The sequence below is a fragment of the Vigna unguiculata genome, chromosome 7, assembly GCF_037176805.1.
Source record: "Vigna unguiculata cultivar grain cowpea cultivar isolate G323 ecotype 2 chromosome 7, ASM3717680v1, whole genome shotgun sequence".
Lineage (NCBI taxonomy): Eukaryota > Viridiplantae > Streptophyta > Magnoliopsida > Fabales > Fabaceae > Vigna > Vigna unguiculata.
The window spans coordinates 7393016-7414632 of NC_140798.1; the positions used below are offsets into that span (position 1 = coordinate 7393016).

At 32.7% G+C, this 21617-nt stretch overlaps 1 protein-coding gene across 1 annotated transcript; it reads right to left on the reverse strand.

Moving 5' to 3' along the window:
- Nucleotides 1–4508: 4508 nt before the first annotated feature.
- LOC114190808 (uncharacterized) lies at nucleotides 4509–7865 on the reverse strand. The gene is made up of 3 exons (XM_028079854.2): nucleotides 7095–7865; nucleotides 6494–6647; nucleotides 4509–5176 (listed from the first exon to the last, which is right to left on the reverse strand). The coding sequence occupies exons 1-3, from the start codon at nucleotides 7800–7802 to the stop codon at nucleotides 4716–4718; spliced, it is 1323 nt and encodes a 440-aa protein (XP_027935655.2). The 5' UTR covers nucleotides 7803–7865; the 3' UTR covers nucleotides 4509–4715.
- Nucleotides 7866–21617: the final 13752 nt, after the last annotated feature.

A 21617-nucleotide genomic window follows, 5' to 3' on the forward strand; every position in this document is an offset into this window, starting at 1 on the left:
ATAATTTTTCCTTTATTTTTTAACTTTTATTTTAATAACAAAAAAATCCATTTTACTTTTCCTAATTTTAACTTCAATACACTAATTATCAATTCCAAATCTTTAACTATTAACTTAAAATATTTAACCATATTCTTATACATATTCCAAATTTATTTTCTCAAAAAATTACTACATTACAAAATATTACTACATTAATTTTACTTTATTTTAACTTTTGTAATTTTATTTATTTATTTTTTCAATCCTTTATTTTTATTAAATTCGAAAAAAAAAAATTTCCAACCCAAAACTTCTTTCCAAAAACTGAATTCTGACCTAGAACCAAAATTGTGTTTATTTGTGTGAATATAAAACACCATACGTCATTTCTGTAAATTTGTTTGTAAAATGTGTCGTGCAGAAAAAAAAAACTGACAAATGTTGGTGATAGATGGAAACTAAATTGAAAATATTGTACATGAATTTTCATCGGAAGAAATGAAAAAGACACCAAAGAATGAAGTGAACATGAAGCAAGCATTATAGAAAATAATGCAGAGAGTAAAGCTGTCAACTTGGACTAGGCTTAGCCCACTCTTGAAAAACCCTATTTTAAGGATCCCCAATTGAAGGGGCAAAAAAAATGAAGCCCCTAAAGCCCTATCTCAAGAAGGTTAGTGCAAGGGTTAAGGTGGACTTGACTCAATTACTCTAATTTAATTAACTCTTAAAAATGATACTTTCAGTCTAGATCATATATCGAGTTATATTGTCTTAGGCCTAAGGACAAGATAGGTTTACCTAGGCCCAAGGTCGAGATGGACCATTCAGGACAAAACTTTGAGTCTGGCTCTCTCGGACCGAAGTTCGAGATGGATCAACTTGGTCGAAGGTTTGGAGGAGTTGGCTAGGGACTAAGACTGATTAACCTAGGCTGAAGCACAAGATGGGCCAAAGATCGAGATGGGATGACTTAGACTGAAGGTTGAGATGGGCAGGCCTAACCAAAGTTTGAGATGGGTCTACTTAAGCCGAAGATGGAGAAAGGTCAACCCGAGCTGATTGTTAAGATAAGTTGGCCAAATAAAAGGTTGGGTCAAGGTCAATCGAAAGTCGATCGAATTCGTCCGAGTTGGCCCAACAAATTTCAGCTGAGTTGGCACAAGTCGAAATTAAGCTGAGTCGGCCTCAACCAAAATTTGGCCGAATTCAGTCAAGTCGACCTCGATCGAAATTTAACTAAGTCAATCCTGACTGAATTTCTGTTGAGTCATGTCCGACTGAAATTCGGACAAGTTAGCCTTGGCCAAAATTTAGCTAAGTCTATAATGATTGAATTTGACCGAGTCTGCCTTGCTTGAAATTCTGCCAAATTCGGCTAAGTTGGCTCGACTGAATTTCGTGCAAGTCGTCCATGCCAAAATTTGGTTGAATTCGGTCGAGTCTGTCTCAACTGAAATTTTGGCCAAATTTGGCCGAGTCGGCTATTGCTGATTAAATGTATCTGTGATGTTTTTGATGATGTCCATAAGAAAAAAAAAGCATGAGAATGTTGGAATTAAAGCAAGGCATGATGTATTCGTTAATTGCATCACACTTAGTCAAATAGATCAGTAGGCTATAGCTGGTATGTGTGTGATAATTACTAAAGGTTGTTTTGTTGTCTCGATAGTTGACTAGGATACTAATCTAGTGAACTAGATTAGTTCTGGAACTTGGATTTGGGCCCAGTCATAATCTAATCAACTAGACTCGTCTTGATAGCAGCTGATAAATAAAAACAGATCGCTGCACCTTTTGGATGTAACGTTTTTCAATCCAAAAGAAAGAAAGAAAAGTGTGGAATAGGTTCTTGGAGCAATCTTTGAAGATCCCTTTGAAAAGTTCATCAAGATACAACAAGATTGGCTTGGCAAGATGAAGGAAATTCAGAATTGGAATAAGGTGTATTCAATCTAATTTCTAGGCTGTTTTTCTTGTATTCTTTTACAGTTTGAAACTCTATGTATTGTTGTTTTCTGTTTACAGCAAGTGTGTGGTATAGCCTTATTGGTTTTGTTTGAAGCAAGTGTGTGATATAACCTTGCTTGTATGGTTTTCTTGTCTTAGAGTTTAGATTTGCTAAAGTGTCTTTGTAAATCTTGTAATTCTTTGAGATATAGTGAAAGATTATCTCTAGTTGTGGTTTGCTAGGAGAAACTAGATGTAGATTCTAAGGAATCGAACTAGTATAAATCTCTTGTTTGTGTTTCATCTCTTCCTTTCTTTATTTTTGACATGGTATAAATGCTCCAAAACTTAAGCATCCAATCACATTGTTTCAATTGATTTAATAAGTAAAAGTTTTTTTTAAAAAAAAAACAATTTTGAATTGCTAAAAATTGGGTAAAGTTTGTCAAAACCAATTCACCCACCTCTTGGTTGTGAAATAGCGGTGCATCAAAACTAACACCAGCTCCTGCGAAATTTGGTCTAATTGAGCCTAACCCAAATTTGGCCCCTATCTTAGTCAAAGGTCAAGGCAAACTGAATCAGATTAATGGTTGAGACGCTTGACCCTAGCTGAAGGTCGAGGCTGGTTGGCCAAAGCCTAACCCAAATTTAGCCCCATTCTTAGTCGAAGGTCAAGACAGAGCAAATCAGATTAATGATTGAAATGCCTAACCAGAACTAAAGGTCGAGACTGGTTGACCATACTCAAGAGGTAAACTTTGTTGACCAGGGTTAAAGTTAAAGACGGGTCGGTCTAGACCAAAAGTCAAATGGGACGATCCAAGGTGAATATTGACCTTGGTCGATTTGGTTGAAGGTCGAGACATGCCGACCTATACCCTAGATTTAATAATATATTTTAAAAAATTAATAGTTTTTCATGTTTGAAAAGAAAGTTCATGGTTCACATTGACCTACAGAATTTTTGTATACTTTTTGACCTTGTAAAATTTTTTAATGAGATTTTTTTTGTCATGTTGGTTTTTTTATCCTAGCCTACATGGATCATATCCAAACTTTATGGACTAGATTAAATAACAGCTCAAGCAAAAAGGACGCGAAGAGAATTAAGAAAAAACAAGGCAATCAAATAAGAACCATATGCACAACAACCCTATCTTATCTCTCTTAATATGATTATTAAACTATCTTATTTATATCATTATAATGGTTTAAATTTTAATTTTCATAAATAGAATTATTTAGCTATTATTATAATGATTTGGTTTGGAGAGAAACTTAAACGTATAGGAAAACTTAGGTAATTAGATAGAAATATTTTTACATAATTGTAAATTTATCTCATTTCAATAATTAAAATAAAACATAAACATATTAATTAACATAACTATTACAAAAAACGAAAAACTCATTACTTTACGAAAAGCAACCCTCACAAATATTAATTATGACAATGGATTGCATTAAATCAACAAAAATAATAATTTTCTTCCTTCTAATTAAATCAAAACTTAATTATGCTTTAAATACATAATAAATTTGAAAAATTTAGTTATATTTCTATGTTAAAAAAATATTTATTGAATATTTAAAATTAATGAGATACTTAAAATTAATTAAATTTTAAATTAAATTCAATTTGTGAATAAAAAAACTGTTATCATAATAATATATAAAGAACATTTCATGCTTAGTTACCTTTTTTTTATTGTTTTACCTTGGTAGTGTTTTAAAATCATAACACAAAAGTCGTGGTTGAGAGAGAAACTGAGAGAAAATCAGTAATTTCATATACCTGTTTTATTTATCTTTAGATATTGCAATTATTTATATAATTTAATATTTTTTATTACATATTAAGGGATAACTAGTTGGTTCAGTACAACAAATTGATATATTACAGTAAAAAATATATATTTTAATACAATAATTCAAGTTTCGTAAATACTTTTATTTGAACTCAATTAATGTTTAAAGTAATTGAACACATATCGAACTTCTAATGATTATTATGGGTATTTATTAAAGGAATAATTAATATTAATACCCAATTAATTGAAAAAATTACTAATGGTTAAATTAAGAAAACAAGAAACAAATGATAAAAAGCTATAATTCAGCAATAACATGAAGGTGGATTAATTAATAGTACTCACTAAGTATTTGATTCCCATAACTTGCTAAATCAACAACTACATTGACAATAAGTTTCTCAATCTAAAATTGCATCATGTATCTTGTAACATTAACGGCATAACATTACATCTTATATGAGAATCAATGTTATCTTCTTTCTTTCTTTTATCTTTTACAACATATGTGTGAATCATTGTAATAATAAAATTCCAAAATGAACAAAAATCTCACGTTGGCTGTTTTTACACTTTTTCAAAAAATTTATATACCTAAATATCTTCCAATAGTGGTTGACAAGGATGATGAGTCGTCACCCGCATAAATTTATGGACTTAGTTTATATTTTTGTGTACAATTCAATTCAAATTCCTATCGTCTCACCATTGAAAATTGTAAGGGCATTGAAGTTATCTTTTAGTACAAATAAACCCTAATAATGATAAAATCAATAATACATTACAATATATGAATTAAATTAAAATTACATAAATAGTGAAGTATCAATGTATAACAACAGGTGCCAAATCCATAATATATGATCCATACCTAATATAATAAGCTGTTATATAAATAAACTAAATTAAGAATTCAATGTAAGAAATATAAAAATGATAATTTTTTAACTATAAATGTCTAGAGGAGAATTATCCCGTGTATCCGTTTGCAGCTTCAACGAGGATAGCCTTCATCTTCCCAACAAGCTCCTGCATGAGTTCCCGCGAGTGCAACGGCGCTGGGTACACGCACACGCAATCCAAGCTCCCATCCCGAATGGTGTCGAAAACCGCAATGGAGGGTCCCACACCGTGCACGGAGGCGCAACCCATGTAGTCCTCAACCCCGATCTGGCGCTGCTTGGCGCCGCCGTTGTCGACGACGGTCTCCTCGAAGACCGACATCAAGGAGGTCCTGAGCGAGGCGGCGGGCGTCAAGCTAGGGTTCTCTATTGCCCTGCACATGAGAAAGTTCAAATCTGCCATGTCCGAAAAATGCTTGTTGCAGTTCTTGGAGTGGGCGAGGGTTTGGTATGTCTTCTTGGCTAGCTCCCATAGGGTTTCCCCACCCTTCATCTCGAGCGAATTCAGAATGGCAGAGTGGTAAAATCCTGAACATTGCCAAGCCCTTTCTCGTCAGTGGAAACATTTTTTGTTTCAATTAATACAGGACTTCAGTCATCAGCGTCGTCGTTGGTACGTATACCAACGTTTTTATTGTTCCTTTAAAGCTCTTTTTGTCTTTGCTATGTCGTTGTATTCCGGTCGTTCTCACTCTTTTCGTATATTTAGAAAATTCAATACCTTTCATTTTTCTGGGATAGAATTGTTGGTGTGCTTATTTATTTTGGTGGGGAATATCATACCAAATATCAAACATAAAGAATAATAATAATAATAATTTATATATTATACTTATAAAGAATTTGTTAGTGTGTTTTTTAATTTTATTCTTTAAGTAAATATTTTCTTTAAATTAAAATAAATACTTTATCAATTTTATCTTTTAAGTTATTGTTTTTTAAATTTATTTGATATTTTTAATTATAAAACTATTCACAAAATAAATAAAAAATATTAATAATAGAGTTACAAATATTATTTTAAATTTATAATTATATTAATAAAAATAATAATGTTATTATTTTTTATTATCATTAAAAATGTTTTGGATTTACGGTATATGTTTTGATTAGTCTACATATAAAAAAATGTTTACATTTTTTTTTTAATTTTAGCTTTGAAATAATATTTTTTTTAAAATTAAACTGTTTTCTTATTTAACCATTTCTTCTAAACTTAACTATTTTTTAAATTAAATAAATACAAATTATTTATAAAATAAATAAAAATTATTTACAATTAAATTCTAAAAGTTATTTATAATTATAGTTTTATTATTTTTATTATTATAAAGAAAGTGAATATTTTAAATAATCATAATAATATTATTATTATGATTAATTTTTTCTTGTTAACCGTCCACTTTCAGTTGGAAACATATTTATTGATTGTCTTTTATAGTAAAGAAGGTTGTAATCGCGGAGAGGATCTTCTTACTGGAATAGAAAACAAAACGGTGATATCAACTTCACAATTAATTCATGCGAAGATAGATCACTTTCGTACTTTATTTATTTATATATATATATATATATATATATATATATATATAGTTTTTCTACCGTACCTAAAATTATTTAAAGAAAAAAACGTTAATGAAACGATAAGACTCGTTCTTCTAACAAAGTTTTACTAGGTACGTGTTGGTGCTAACATGGTGTACTTGTTTCACCGGTTCAACAACTTATGAGGGAGAAATTTATGAGGAGATTCAGAGTATGAATTGAAAAAAAAATTGTGTAAGTAATTGATTTGATAAAAGAGAAAAGTGAATTATTGATTAGAAATCTGTAATGTATACATACCAAAATTGTCAGTGAGGGCTGAGTCAAGACTGGATCGGCAATCAGTGAGGGTGACGACTCCATACTTCTTGGACCTCAGTTTTGAGCCATGGGTCGCCATTAACCCGGCAGCAACAACTGCTCCACACAGTTTTATCCCACTCAACTTGCAACCCTGTAAAACTCACGTAATCTGTTACTAAAAATCCTACCTTTTCACATTAGGTAAGGGTCAAAAAGTTTATTGATTTTTATAAAAAATATTTTAAAAATTATAATAGCAGTAATTTATTATTATATAATAAAATAAAACTGATCTCACTGTCTATACTTGAATTGTAATCATTTTATGCACCCAAATCAAGGTATTTTCTCCATTTTTCCTTCTGAGAAAAGTTATATTCACTAATCGCATTTATTACGTTTACCATCCATTCATTTTATCCCACCCGTCTCACCGGTACATAACTGCGTATAGGTGTGAAAACATTATTACCATACACAGTAAAAAAGTATAAAGAAATACTAAGATTTTTTCTTGAAAATAGTGTTTTTATTATTTTGAATTGTTCCTAAAGCAGTGTAATATAAGAGAAGAAAGATGAGAAGAGTGAAAGCTTACTGCTAGAACTGCCTTGGTCTCGTTTTGGTTGAGTTGCAACCTAACCACCTGCGAAAACCTAGGGTTTTTGGCGTCAACGAACTTCAAATTGGAGAGTCTGAGAGAGTTAAGCGAGTACGCGAGCATGTCAAGGCCACGTGTCCAGACAGGCTTCTTGCCCTTGCCACGTGGCACGAGATCTTCAATGGCCAAACTAGGTTCCTCTTTGTGATTATCGTTGTCCTGGCCAGCGCCATGATCTCCTTCCATGAGAGTAAGCAACTCCCTGAGAAGTAACAGCGCGGTGGTACGGTCACAGGCGGAGACATGGAGTCTCAGTGCTACCACCCAGGTGTTGGCGTTGGGGAGGGTATAGACGGTGGCGAAGAAGACGTGGTCGTCGGTGGAGTCGTGCCACGTGTTGCGGTTGAGTTCGAGTTCGAGGATCTGGGTAAGGGGGTCGGAGACGTTAGTGGGGAGGGTGAGGGAGGTTAGTGTGAAGGAGGAGGTGGGGGAGGTGAGGAAGGAGAATGTGTTGTTGTTGTGTAGGAGTCGGGACCTCAGGATTGGGTGGGAGGTTTGGAGGCTTCGGAGGGAGGCTTGGAGGTGGGAGATGTTGGGGGCCTTGGAGGTTCGGAGGGCGAGGACGGCGATGCCAGTGCCGCCTCGGACGGCGCGGCACCAGCTGCGCTCGGTGTCGCCGACGGTTCGGGAGTTTGGGTGGACCATGGTGGTATGTATGTAAATAGGGTGTGTGTGGACCTGTGAATGGTTTGTGTTGGTATGAGTACAAGAAGAAATGCAATGGAGTATTTATAACGATGCGTTTGGCCTGCTGCTGCAAAAGGAAATAAAGGAACTGAAGACAAGAAGAGAGGAAAGGAGGGATGTTTTCTTTCAACTTTAAATAATACGAGTTATTCAATTAAAGATCATTATTTCAAAAACAACCAAAATAAATATGTCAAGTTCATAAATTACCAGTTTAATTAATTTGAAGTCCTTATAAATAAATTTAAACAGAGGATGCTAACTAGTGTCTCAAAAGCAGTGCTTAAAAATAATTAATATGTTTTAAATTTTACAAAAAAATGTGTATAATTATATGTAATATTAAATGAATAATGACTTAATAATTATAAATACAAATTTACTTTATTTAGGGGATAAAAATGTCCATATATAAATACAACTCTAATTAATAATTTATTTGATGTACACCTATAAAAATAATAAAATTAAACGTAGAAAAAGAAAAATAATCTGAAGGAGTAATAAAAAATATTATGATTTGTGTTAGATTGCATGAAACTAGATAATGAAAACAGGACCAAAGCACACTTATAAAAAATAGCACAAAATCTAAATAAAAGCACACAATGTATTTAAGGTAGTTTGGCTCAAAATACAATATTTTTTGACAAAATTGCAAAAATTTCTCATACAATTTTTCTGATGAAAATTGAAAATCTTCTTATTCAATATTTTTTAGACAAAGTTGTAACCCTTCAATGACACATGAATACCCAATACCCTCATGCTCCAAAGAACTTGTTAAATTGTGGTAACAACACTTAAATCCACTCTTTATATTTATACTAACTTTCTCATTTTTCATTCTTCATATTAATCGATGTGGAACTTTGGTGAATACCTAGTTCCCTAGTGATTTGCACGTAATCATTGACAATGACGATCCTTTTCCATCGTTGCTCCTCATCTTCTTGCACATCAGACTTATTATTAACAACTTCCAAATCATTATTAGTAGCAACTCACTAATACTCAAGGTGGGAATATATCACCAACACCACCCTAGTCAAGCCAAACTCCATTGCACATGTATCAATGAAGTCATTGCATAAAAAAAAGGTTAAGTATATTTTTAGTCATTGAACTTTGATGTGAAATTGGAATTCATCTATATTCAAAACTTTGATATATTTTGGTTCCCAAACTTTAAAAATGAATGGATATAGTCTTTTAAACCCAATTATTTTAATTTTTTTTATGCGTCAAATGCGTTTTCTAATGGATATTAAAGCAAAAACGTGTTAAAAAGTGTAAACAACTCAAATGCTAACATGAAATACTTTTGATATGTAAAAACAATTTAACGTAATTGAGTTAAAAAGACTATATTCATTCATTTTCAAATTTTGAGGACAAAAATGTATCAAAGTTTCGGACATGGAAGAATTTCAATTTCTCTTCAGAGGTCAAGGACTAAAAGCATAGTTAATCCTAAAAAAAACAAAGTTAACCTCTCTCTTTCCTTGATTAGAACCTTGACTCTAATGTCACGATTGAGAATCATGTAATAAGAAAATAATTTCTTCTAGCGAAACACACCACAAGTAAGAGAAGAAAATCAAAATAAAAGCGCAACATATATCTAAAGAGGTTTGGCACCAAGGATGACAACGCGATGGGATGAGACGAGTTTCATTATCCCATACTCTTATTCTTATTGTTTCAATATCAATTAATTATTTTGTATAAAAAAGTAAAATTCACATAAAAAGAAACATAATATATTCAAATATCAAAAGGACATATTATCATATCTTCGGTGTCAAATATTTAGAAAGAAATTATAATGGTATAAATTTTAAATGAGAACACCAAATAATAATTGGATAAAAGTGAAAGAATTATATAAAACATTTCACAATTAATCAAATTTCATGACAACCAAAAAATTTATAAATTTTGCAAATATTAATGAAACAAAGTTGATAAAATTAAGCAATGTTTTTTTTAACTATTAAAAAAACAAATATCCAAGTTTAAAAGTATTTCAAATGTCTCTTTGCTAATATTGTTTCTTATACACCGATAAAGATTATATGGAACGAAGCTGTATAGAGAAAAATATATTAAACTAATAATAATTCAAATTTAGACTTGATGAATCTTTCGTTTTTTGAACTTCAATCTTCGTTGGATGGTATAAACAAAATTTATGACAATAACATTAAAATATTATATTATAGTAAATGAAAGATTTATGTAATTGCAGTAGTAAAATTATAGTTATGAGAATGAGTTAGAAAATAGAAATAATTATGTCAAAATCATCAAAATAATGTTCTACACAATAAAAATGAAGAACAAATAAAAATGGTCAAACGATGTGATACATCATTGAATAAAATCGCTCAAAGGAAAAAAATTGCATAGTTAAATGTTGATAACGTCTATTTTTACCTATTTTGTGTGTTTACTGTCATGAATAAATCAATCCTTTTCTAACTTTTATATTGTTATATTGTCAAGTTTAATCTATTTTGTATTGTTTTGTGTTTTAGTTATTTTATGATTGTTTTACTTCTAATCTCTATTTTGAGTGTGTTAAATAAGTTAACAGGAAGCATTTGTGGGGGAGGAAAACAAGAAAGAACTCAAGGGAGCATGTGCAACACATGATAACTCTCGCAATTGACAACTCATGTAACAACAAAGATCACCAGGCGGTGACGTCGCTGATATGTCGAAAATATTAAGAAAGAGGAAAAATAATCAAAAGTGAGACCCAAAATCTATTTTGTTCACTGAAGTTGATGACACACCATGTGAACATAACCCCAAAAAAGAAAAAAAATAATGTAATAAAGATTGTGATAAGAGAGAAAATATAATGGAAATGTGTATTGATTTTGTAAATATTGAAAATGCAAAAGAATTAAAAGAGAGGCAGAAGAGACTTTTATATATATATATATATATGTTAGGTTACCTAATAAACTATTAGTACATTAGTAATTTAAATGGATATGAGATGATGATGAGATATGTATTGGCATGAGAATAAGAGGGGCACTCATCCCCATCCCATACTTGACTAAAAAAAGTAAGCTTTACCAATACTCTATTTATATCTAGTCAATATGTAATTCCTTTTTAAAATAGAGACGGGTTTGAACGGTATCCACGAGACATGTTCATTTGGTATCTCTATTTGACACTTCAAGGCCTACATTCACACCAATACTTAACAAAAATATTATTATTTAACATGAATTTTTTAGAAAAAACTAGAAACTTTCATAAACATTTTCTAACTAAAACCACAAACCTTCTCAATTTTCTTAACAAAAATTGCAAGACATTCTTATGTAATTTTTTTTTATATACAATTGTAAATCTCTCATACAATTTTTCTGAACAATTGTAAAGTCTAAAATGAGATGCAACTACCTAATTCTCTCATCCATTAAAAGAACTTAATTGTGATAATTACACTAAACTTACTCTTTATATAGATTTCTTTATTTTTTTTATTTTTCAGTTTTTATATTACTCAATATAAGACTTATGAATAGTCACGACGAAGCAACACATCCCTCGTCACAAAACATATTCGAAAATATATAATTTGTTGAATTTAACATTTCAATTCTTGACAAATTCATTTTACTCATTTTTCATATTCATACACACGTACATAAACAAAATGAATATTACATATCATCAACTGTCCTTCTAAAAAGCATGATTTTAGTATTATTAGCAAAACCTTCCATTTATGTGATTAAAGTTTTTGATAATGGTGGGATAGATGTGACAATTGGTTATTTATAGACATGGTGTTGGCCCATAAACTCTCATTCTTTATTATGAATGGTATATTTTGTTCACTAAAACGTGAAATATCAGTTGTGAGTGAAGAATCCATGTGCTTCTCATTTACTTTCAGTTTTTGAGGCCACACATACTTAACACTTGGTGGTGGACCGTATCCATCGTCTTTATCCATTACATTAAATTTCACATGGCTTTCATACTTTGTTAAGGTAAACATTTGACCTTTGTGGTGCATATGTTTTGGTTGTAGTTCCCAGTTTCTGAACGAATCAAACAATATTACCCTCTACTCTGCAATCGATGCATGCAATTCAAACCGTTGAAGGTTAGTTGTTAGTATTAAATGTCATGTCCAATGAAATATCTTAGCCCAACAAAGTAAGAGTAAGAAATTACTGTCACTAATTTCATACACCCAACTCTGGACCATGATCAAGAGCCATCACTGGTGGGTTACTTACTTCTATGACAGGGATGAATCAAATGAATTACATTCAATTAAGTAGTTATCATTTGCCATATTTAAAAAAATTAATTACGTTAAGTTAAATTTGAGTAATAATTTTCATACAATATCTTTTCCCCAGAAAATAAAAGGTACATATTATAATGGTGTAACAAAAAGTTAAGCATTAATTAATGTTAGAGCATTTCATAAAGAAAAATATCATTAAATAAAATAAAAGTATGCAAAATTTAAGATAAAATATGCTTTTGATATTTAAATTTTAGTAAAACTTGAAACTAGTATCTCTTCGAAACGTTTGACCAATTTAGTCCATTATCTTTAGAAAATGTGTGGATTTAGCCCTTTTAACTAAATTTTGTTAAGTTTATTTGACGTTCCAAACGCGTTTTTCGGTTAACATTGAAACGAAAATCTGTCAAACGGTGTAAACAAATCAAATACTAAACACTTTTAAAACGCCAAATAGACTTAAAAAAAATTGTCAAAGAACTAATCCAAACATTTCAAAAGTTGAAGGATTAAATTGGACTAAAGTTTAAAAAATTAATTTTAATTTTCACTAAAATTTGATAGAAAAAAATATATTTAACCCTAAAATTTATTTGTATTAATTTGTATCTAAAATAAAATAAAATAGCATTTTTTTTATTTGTATCTATTTGACAATTGATAATTTGAGCTTTATTTCATCTAAATTAAAATGAAGACGGTTGTAATAGTATCCCCTTCATTTTATTTTGTATGATTTTTCAGGTTTCCTCATCACACACATATTAATTAGTAACTAAAATAATAAATATTAGTCAATAGATTTTTTTTTTACTAAAATTACTTTACACAATTTTGTTAATAATTAAAACATTGCTCTTGTTAAGACATAGCTTGTTTATACAAAAATTCGACGTAAATAATTTAGACTAAATTTTGATTCATGTAACAAGTTTGTTAAAAGTATGAATCAATTAAAGTATCTTAAATCATTACTAAGAACAAATGCATATGTTTAAAGCATTAAATGCATGGAATAATATATGGGTGAGTTATACAAATGATTAAGTGTCAAATGATTATGTTAAAGATTAGACAACCATGCACTACATAGACATACTCTAAAGCTTACATATTTGATTTGAAGGATATATAAACATGTTTTACATGTTTCAAAGTAAATCCTGACACACATATAACCTATCTTTTAGTATTATATGTTCATTTTCGGATGATCAAGTACAACATAAGGTAGATATGCTCATATAAAATATGTTCTACAAAAGAAATGTTAAAGTAAAAATGTTAACTAAAATTCAAGGCATTTATAATAAAGTGTTGACCCAAAGAATAAAGTAGAATTCTAAATAGATATTGCGCCGCTTATGAAGTACGATGACGTTTAAGCTTTGTATTCAAAATATAGTCATGAAAGATTTGTTTTTTATTTGTAATTTTTGTTTATATTCTTTTGTGATGATTGTGAGATACTACTCTATGTAGAGAATGATGAGAAAAAGTCATAGCATTTTATTTTATTTTATTTTATTTTTTTTATTATTATTGTTTATGGATTGAGGTAACCCAATTACTTCTTATTAATGTACGTGTTCTTCCTGATAAAAAAAATATATACATATTTTGATATAAATAAGATTGGAGAGGAATATAATGAAAAAGGAGAAAAAAATCTTTAAGGATAAATAAAAGAAGCATGATAAAGAAAAAAATAAAGAAAAATATTTTAAGAAAATTTTTTGAAGATTCACAAAGGCCGAATTAGAAGAAGAAATAAAAGCTCTTAATCTTGAAAAACTTTTAGATCATAAAATACTTTTTTATTTTCTTATAACATTTTACAATTCAAGAGACGCAAGTAAACACATATTGGATGGAACTATAAAGTTTAGAATTCATATGAAGAAATTCTAACGGAGACATGTCATTTTTATAAGTGTAATGATGGTTGTAAATAAATCACGTTTAATTTCTCCATCAACCATATTAGGAATGACAATGGTTGAATCAAATACAGATAATGTCTATCTACAATAAAAAAATTCCATTTGTTACCTATTATCTTATTCGTCGAGTATCCATTTCAAAAATTTTGCGAATACACGTAGGTACTGATAAATATTTAAGAAAAGATATTTTATAAATTTTTAAAATAAAATTTAAATAAAATTAGACAAAAATATAAATAAAATTAAATATAAATAAAATTTTAATTTTAATTTTAATTATATTTAATCTAATAAAATATAATTTTAATTAAATTTAACTTAATAAAATATAATTTAAATTTTAAATTTAAATTTTTTTGTAATGAATACTCGCGAGTACGGATAATATGATACTTGCACCTGTCAGTTTATAACCGGGTTTTAAAATACCCACTACTCGTCATCCGCGGGTAATAAATATACATGACTACCTACTATTTATTGTGGATTTTATCCGCAGATTTTCATGAGTACGAATATTTTTGCCATCCCTAAATCATATATACTTTTTGGATTGTAATGATGAGTTTTTTCTTTAATTTTAGGAACTACCATGTGTCTCTTCTTAATTTCAAGTAACCACCCATATACAAAGATTAATTGCAAATTAACTAATTATTAAACATATTGTTTCGAGTGTAAGGATTGAGTGTCTACTAAAACACTTTGTTTGGTCTTCAACTCTTCACTATGGTCATCCGTTTGGTCCTCCTATTGTTTGTTCGATTGTCCCACGGATCGATGCTAAAGAGGTTTTGATGCTTAAGTCAGCAATGGTTCGATCAATAGTAGCAATAAATGCTAAAATAAATGTGAGAGAAAAAGTCTCAACAAATAAATGTTATAATAAATGTGAGAAAAAAAGTCCAAACAAATATATCTTTGACTTGTATTTATAGTTTTCTACATGGGCATGTGATTAGAGTCATTCTAATCACGATCCAACTGATTTTTAAATTTGATTTTTGATTTGTTTACAATTATTACAAAACTACTTAATTTACTATGACGTTAGCTTGTCAGACGGCGTTGCACCTTAATCACATTAGAGGACACTCAGGTGAAATCTTGAGGGCATTCCAACTGTTGACAAAAGTTTCAGCTTAACTTCCAAATATACGAAGTATTATTTGTTTAATGGAAAGAAACGTACACGAGAGTTAATAGAAATTTGGCCAAACATATTGGCCAAATACGTTAGTAGACTGAAATAATCTTGTGAAATTTGGATTGATAGAGTAAAAATCCTACATTATGACTCCAATTCAATTTAGCTTTCATGTCTTATACAAGTCACACTAGCTTATCACGTAATTATGGACTTTAAACTAGGAACTACTGCTACATCTAACAATGTGGGAGCTTATGACCCACAAGGTAGGCATGGAGATCTTGATTCCAAAAATGTGCAACAACCAAGAATATCAACATATCAGAGATATGTCAAAATGAAAAAATGAAGAAATTAAATTAAAGATATCAAATTTTTTTCTAGGGTTACCATTAGCCTTTCCAAACCTCCCAAGTCCTTTTGGTTTTTTTCCCCTCAGGATAACAATTTTATGTACATTTGATATTATGTTCAAAATTTAATCATAATTACTAAATTACGGATAAATGTCATTACTAATTATAAAGAACGTGCATGAATCTTCTATCAAATTTTCCACCTAAACCAACGATGGATGTTAGTGAACTACTACATATTGTAACTTTTTTATTAATGTACAAGATAATTTGATTCTGAAATTACGAAAATAATGTTACTTTTAAAATAATAAGGAAGTCGTGTACAGTTTTGTCATAACTTCATTTCAATTCAAAACAACGTGTAATCCTATCACGATTTCAACACAATTCAAATAATACTGAATTCGTACCAATCCGACACGATTTTATTCTCAAACATAAAAAAATTATTATACTTCAACAAAAAAAAGTTGTCTCAACATATGCAATAATTTTATATTATACAAAGAAGTTGCTCAATGTTGAAACAACTAAATGTTAATTACAATGAAATTGTTACATACACTACTTTTTCGTTATGGCATCGACTTTACCTGTAACACCCCATTTAATTTATTGTCATAATTAGAGGAAGCGTTACACAGGATAATACAGAAGCGCAGTCCTAGAGTTTAAACACCACTCCTTACGATAACCAAGACACACCACAGTGCCAAAAAGAATCAAGATATAAAGTTGATAGAATCAGATGGGAATTTAAAAGGACCGACAAGTACATGGGCCACAGCCCTAAAGAAAAAGCCCAAAATAGAACGTGAAATCCAGCCCAGGTAGACTATGCAGCAGAACCATCTCTCATTTCTTCCTTGTCGACCTCGAGTACCTCTCGCATCTGCTCCCATCAATAAATTAATGATCATCGCAAAAGTAGAAGATCAACATACAAAGCAATCAAACAAGCAAAGGGTAAGCTAGAGCCAAAAAGATTTTATCATGCATTGATATACACTTTCACAGTCCAATATACATACATCATCCAAGCACGTTATGACCTCCCAATCAATACACTAAGACTCGACTTGACTCATCCGGATACATATAATCTAGTCGGATTCAGCGGATGCCCGCACTTGTGGTGGATACCTCTGCTCACCCCCGAGCTGTTCACCCCCGAGCTATGTGTTACAAGTGTTACAAGTGTTGCAATGAATCAATTCACTCACACACAAGGTTAGTCCTTAATGAATTACAAGCCTCCTGCTACTCTCACCACAAGAGTCAGTCCGCTCTAAGTGAGACTAACCGACTCCTTAGAGTGTCAAGATGCAATCCTTACCAAATTATATAGATGGGGCATCACCATGGACACCCACTAACAAGGACCATGGAATTACGTCCCGACCACTGAAGCACTACCTTGGAATCTCACCTAGGGATCCCAAGGATTTATGTACTGACCACATACTATACATATTCAATCAATCATGAAATATTCACCACACATGTCAATATCATATCAATCTTCGTAATCATCCCTCATTCGTATCTCATATTTCATATCCACTCCATGAATCCCTCCATATTTCATATCCACTCCATAACCAACTCATCATGTTAAATTCTGTGAACCAATCCCATACAAACATCATGCTCACATCATGCCAAAACTCATGAATCATAATTTCCATCTCATTCATACAAGGTCACTCAATTCATACAATTCGAACTGAAGGTAAAGCATACTAAGCCAAACAAACATGAAAGGAACAGTTCTATAGTGAAGTCCCGTGCCAGTCTCACCCAAGCCACAGGGTCTCACTTAGGCGAGACTGTCATCAGGGAACCCTGCGAGACTTGCGGATTCTCGCTTAAGCGAGCCACTACTCGCCTGAGCGAGAATACCCCTCGCCCAAAAAGATCCTCCTCGCTTGAGCTACCCATGCAGCACATACCTTAAGCCCCCACGCGTCCTCGCTTAGGCGAGCCTCTCTTGCCTGAGCGAGATGGTGTCTCGCTCAAACGAAAACTCTCCGCCTGCGCGAGAGCTCGAGCACGAGTTTAGGTCTGTTTCTACAAGTCTCGCCTGGGCGAGAGTGTCGGGTCTCGCCACTGTTCATCCTGCAACAGCCATATTTTCACATCCAAACAATAATGCCAACCATACCATACGTTCATAGCAACATATAAGCTCAAAAATCACGAAACACACGCAAGATAATAACCATCACACCAAACAAGAGGGTTCTAGCTTCCCTTACCTGGACGAATGCTAGCGGAAGGTACAAGCACACATTAGAGGATTACTACAGATCCAAGAACTAATTTGCAAGCTGGAATACTGACACTAGAACAGAAAACGAGATTACTAAAATAGCTCTAGTTGGAACTGCAACAACAGAGCTAGAAAAGAGGAAGTATTAGTTGGGGATTGACTTACGTGTAATAAATGGAGTTCTCCTAACTCAACAAAGAATGGGAGCCAAACCCTAGCAGAGCTCTATTGGAGGGAGAAGAGAGAGTGAGACTGTTGTTTTTCTGATAGGTGCATAGAATGAGAGGAATAAGGCTGGTTTAGGGGTTTTGGGTACCCTATGGGCCAGCCCTTAGGCCCAAAAGTTAAGGCCTTGCCCTTTAACATAAGACCAGAAAAGTGGGTCTTACATTCTCCCCAACAACAACAATTTTCGACCTCGAAAATTCACCGATGGAATAGGATGATAACTATGTTTTCCTCATTTTCTCCGACAACCACTACTTAGACTTGACAGATTTGATGATTCCCACACCTATAGTCACATGGAAACTTTGCCTCTATGCTAAGCAATATGTGTTCAACTGTGTAGGTTGGTTTAACCACTACTCTCGAAGTAACTTCCAACCTGCAACCTTATAATTGGAATGCTCCTTCGTACCTGTCCAACCAATCTGTATCTGATATACTGACTCGCCTACCATATGCTCTCCACTACCTTCCGTAGGTTTTTATCAAAGTCTCAGACGACTTCAAATCTCAAACTAAAGCATGTTCATTATCACTTCCCATCACCTTGTTCTCTCCTTTAAGCATCACTCCACTGACTTGATCACTCTTGGGTTCTGGCCTACTGCCCCATCATCAACACTTTTGACCACTTTTATGTATAACGACACTCATACCTCTTGCTTCCTTTACTGGCTCCAACCAAGGCAACAAGTTCACTACCGAGTTGTTCCATTTTCAATTTAAAACCTTCAACGGTTTCCTTCCCCATATCATTTTGGCGTCCTACCTTCACCTTTAATCCCCTAACCTGAAACCATCATTTTACAGAAACCTCAGAACCATAACTCTCACTGACTTCAAGTCTCTAGTTTGATTTGTACCAATCAACTTTACAATACACCTCCAACTAAGATTGCCCGATTTGTCTTTTCTCCCGACCTCTTTTGAGAAACTCCTTTGTACTAGTCGAATGACTTAACCACTGAAATCTATTCACCTCTTCTCCTCCCAACTTAGACACTAACTTCTCCACCAACTTTTACTCTTACCTTGCCAGAGCCTAAATCTTGAATTCTCTCCTAGAAATGAACACCGACTCTTACTTCCCTACTTCTAGTTTGGTACCCTAACTTGAAAACATAATTCAACCACCCCTCATTTCCTTGGTCCAACTTCCTTTATGCAATCCTACACTTCCAATTCTGAATGATCATCGTACACTTTTACCTGATACACACAAGATCGAAACCTTTGGTATTTTTAAAGAATCGGTCTTCGTGGTAATCACTAGGTCATGAGTAAGATAGTTCTTCTCACGCACCTCTTACCATTTCTAAGCATCACCTACCACCACCCTACTGCGCTACTCTGATCCATACATAAGGTTACTTGTTTGTTTACTCAAAATAATGATCCTTTCATGTCCGCCATGACAAGGAAACAATCGCCGTTGAGAAACCTTCCTCAAGACCCTTATAAAACTTGAAGAACCCTTTAAACTCTTCTTTTGATAGCCTTAGCGTTCCATTTTCTCAACAATGTATCTATCCTTTTAAAACCATATTCCTTATTAGTCACTCCAATCTTAGTCAATACTCTTCTTGAACGACTTGACACACCACAACTTCTTTCTAAAGATTCACCAAACTTGCGGTCATCCTAGTGATTATATTGAGTTTATGCCATTATGCCTTCAACAACTCTTTCCCTTGTTTCTCTTACTTCACAATCCCAACATATATCCTCAAATTAGAAGCTATTAGCATAAGTTCGACTTCAGACTCAAATGCAAAAGTGAACTTCACCACTCCAAAGCGAAAATTCTAATATTTACTTGAGAATAAATCTATAACTCTTTTACCACTGAGCTTCCCTGCATCTATTTTTCGCTTGCCTTTGTCGTATAACTCTGATTCACATGACACCCTGCCCTTATCTTTCAACTTGATCCACACTTGTTACACAACTACTGACTTGTCTCTTAAATCAAAGGATACCTTCGTTGGGGATCAAGTCTCCTAAGAATGAGATTAAGAAAATAACCAATTCACCCTTGAGATTATGTCCCAACCTTTCAAAGGAAACAATTCAAATTGGCTTTGAATTTAAATCCTTTGGTTACCATGAAACATGAAACACACCCAAGTAAACTTCACTTGGCCGCCATTGTAGCAAACCACTATCTCAACCCCAACTCCCTCTCGTAGGCACCCATGACTCCTCTACCATATGGCCGACACCAAGAGGTATACGATCCCAAACAAAACCAAACTCACATCCCTAGCACCACTTTTATATCTTGTATCCTCGAATTTGATCATTTGCATTAATCACTCCAGCACCATCGTATACACCATTTCAATTTCTTCAGACTTTTCTTCTCCTTTCATTCTTTAGCGTATTTTGCCCCCACTAGCTCTTGTCATTCCTACAAGATCCAACACTTAGGTTTCTTAGTCTCAGCCCAAGGTCAATTGTTCTGCTCATGTGAACTACTTTTCCTTAAAACATCCTTCTATCAACTCCAAAGACCAATCATCTCCTTCCAACTATCCAACCTAGTACGAAACCTTTATGCCACTTCATTTTTATCCACATATTATTTTTCCCTTTTCTTAGGAAACATCGTCTCACTTGACTGATCCGTAAGCTCTGCTCCATCTTAGCCTTCAACTAGAGATTTGTCGTCTTTTTACACCCCATGGTCTTTATCTTTCTCAGCTTGCTCGATGCCAAGCAATTTCATTATTTTCTGCAACCCAGGATTTTGCCAATTGCTTCTCTTCCTCTAATCCAGCAAAACACTAGATGTGGCCATATGACCATATCTAATGACACTTCTCTTAACATTACATATATTTGTAGAACTCTGAATCCCGGTATTATCGAAATGTAGAACCAAGTTGATTTTTCTCAAACGTTGTTACACTTGCATGCATCGATATCTCCCATATGTTCTAACCTCTATATTTGATCCCAAACTTGTCTTTGAAGCTCTCTTAGTCCAATCGTTGCTAAGATCCAACATCTTTTCTCAAACTATTAACCCAAACTTAGTTTTCCTTGCTCAACGGTATACATCACACACCAACTTTCTATCTTTGAGGCAAGAAGTTGTCTTAGAGACCTCATCCAAAACTTGTAAAGGTAAGTAGGTCAAGTTGACATGGAATCTGCATTCCCTTATCTTCGTAGACACTAGATACAAAGCACAGAGGTGCAGCAAGAGAAACTAGATCATACAAAGCAACACCCTATCACTTACAGACAACCAATCCCTTTGTCTGTCATCATTCTTTCCCCAAACCATTAGAATTAAGAAAGGAAAAACAACCTTTAATCTAGTCATGAGTGTGCACTCTTATTACTTTATCAAGGCGTTTTTCTGTTCTTAAAACTTTTGGTTTTATTGACACACTTGACTAGACATGACTACTCACGCCCGCGAGGCATGACAAACCCACAACCTCAGGTCATCCTAAGGACGAACTGCTCTGATACCATTAATGTAACACCCCATTTAATTTATAGTCATAATTAAA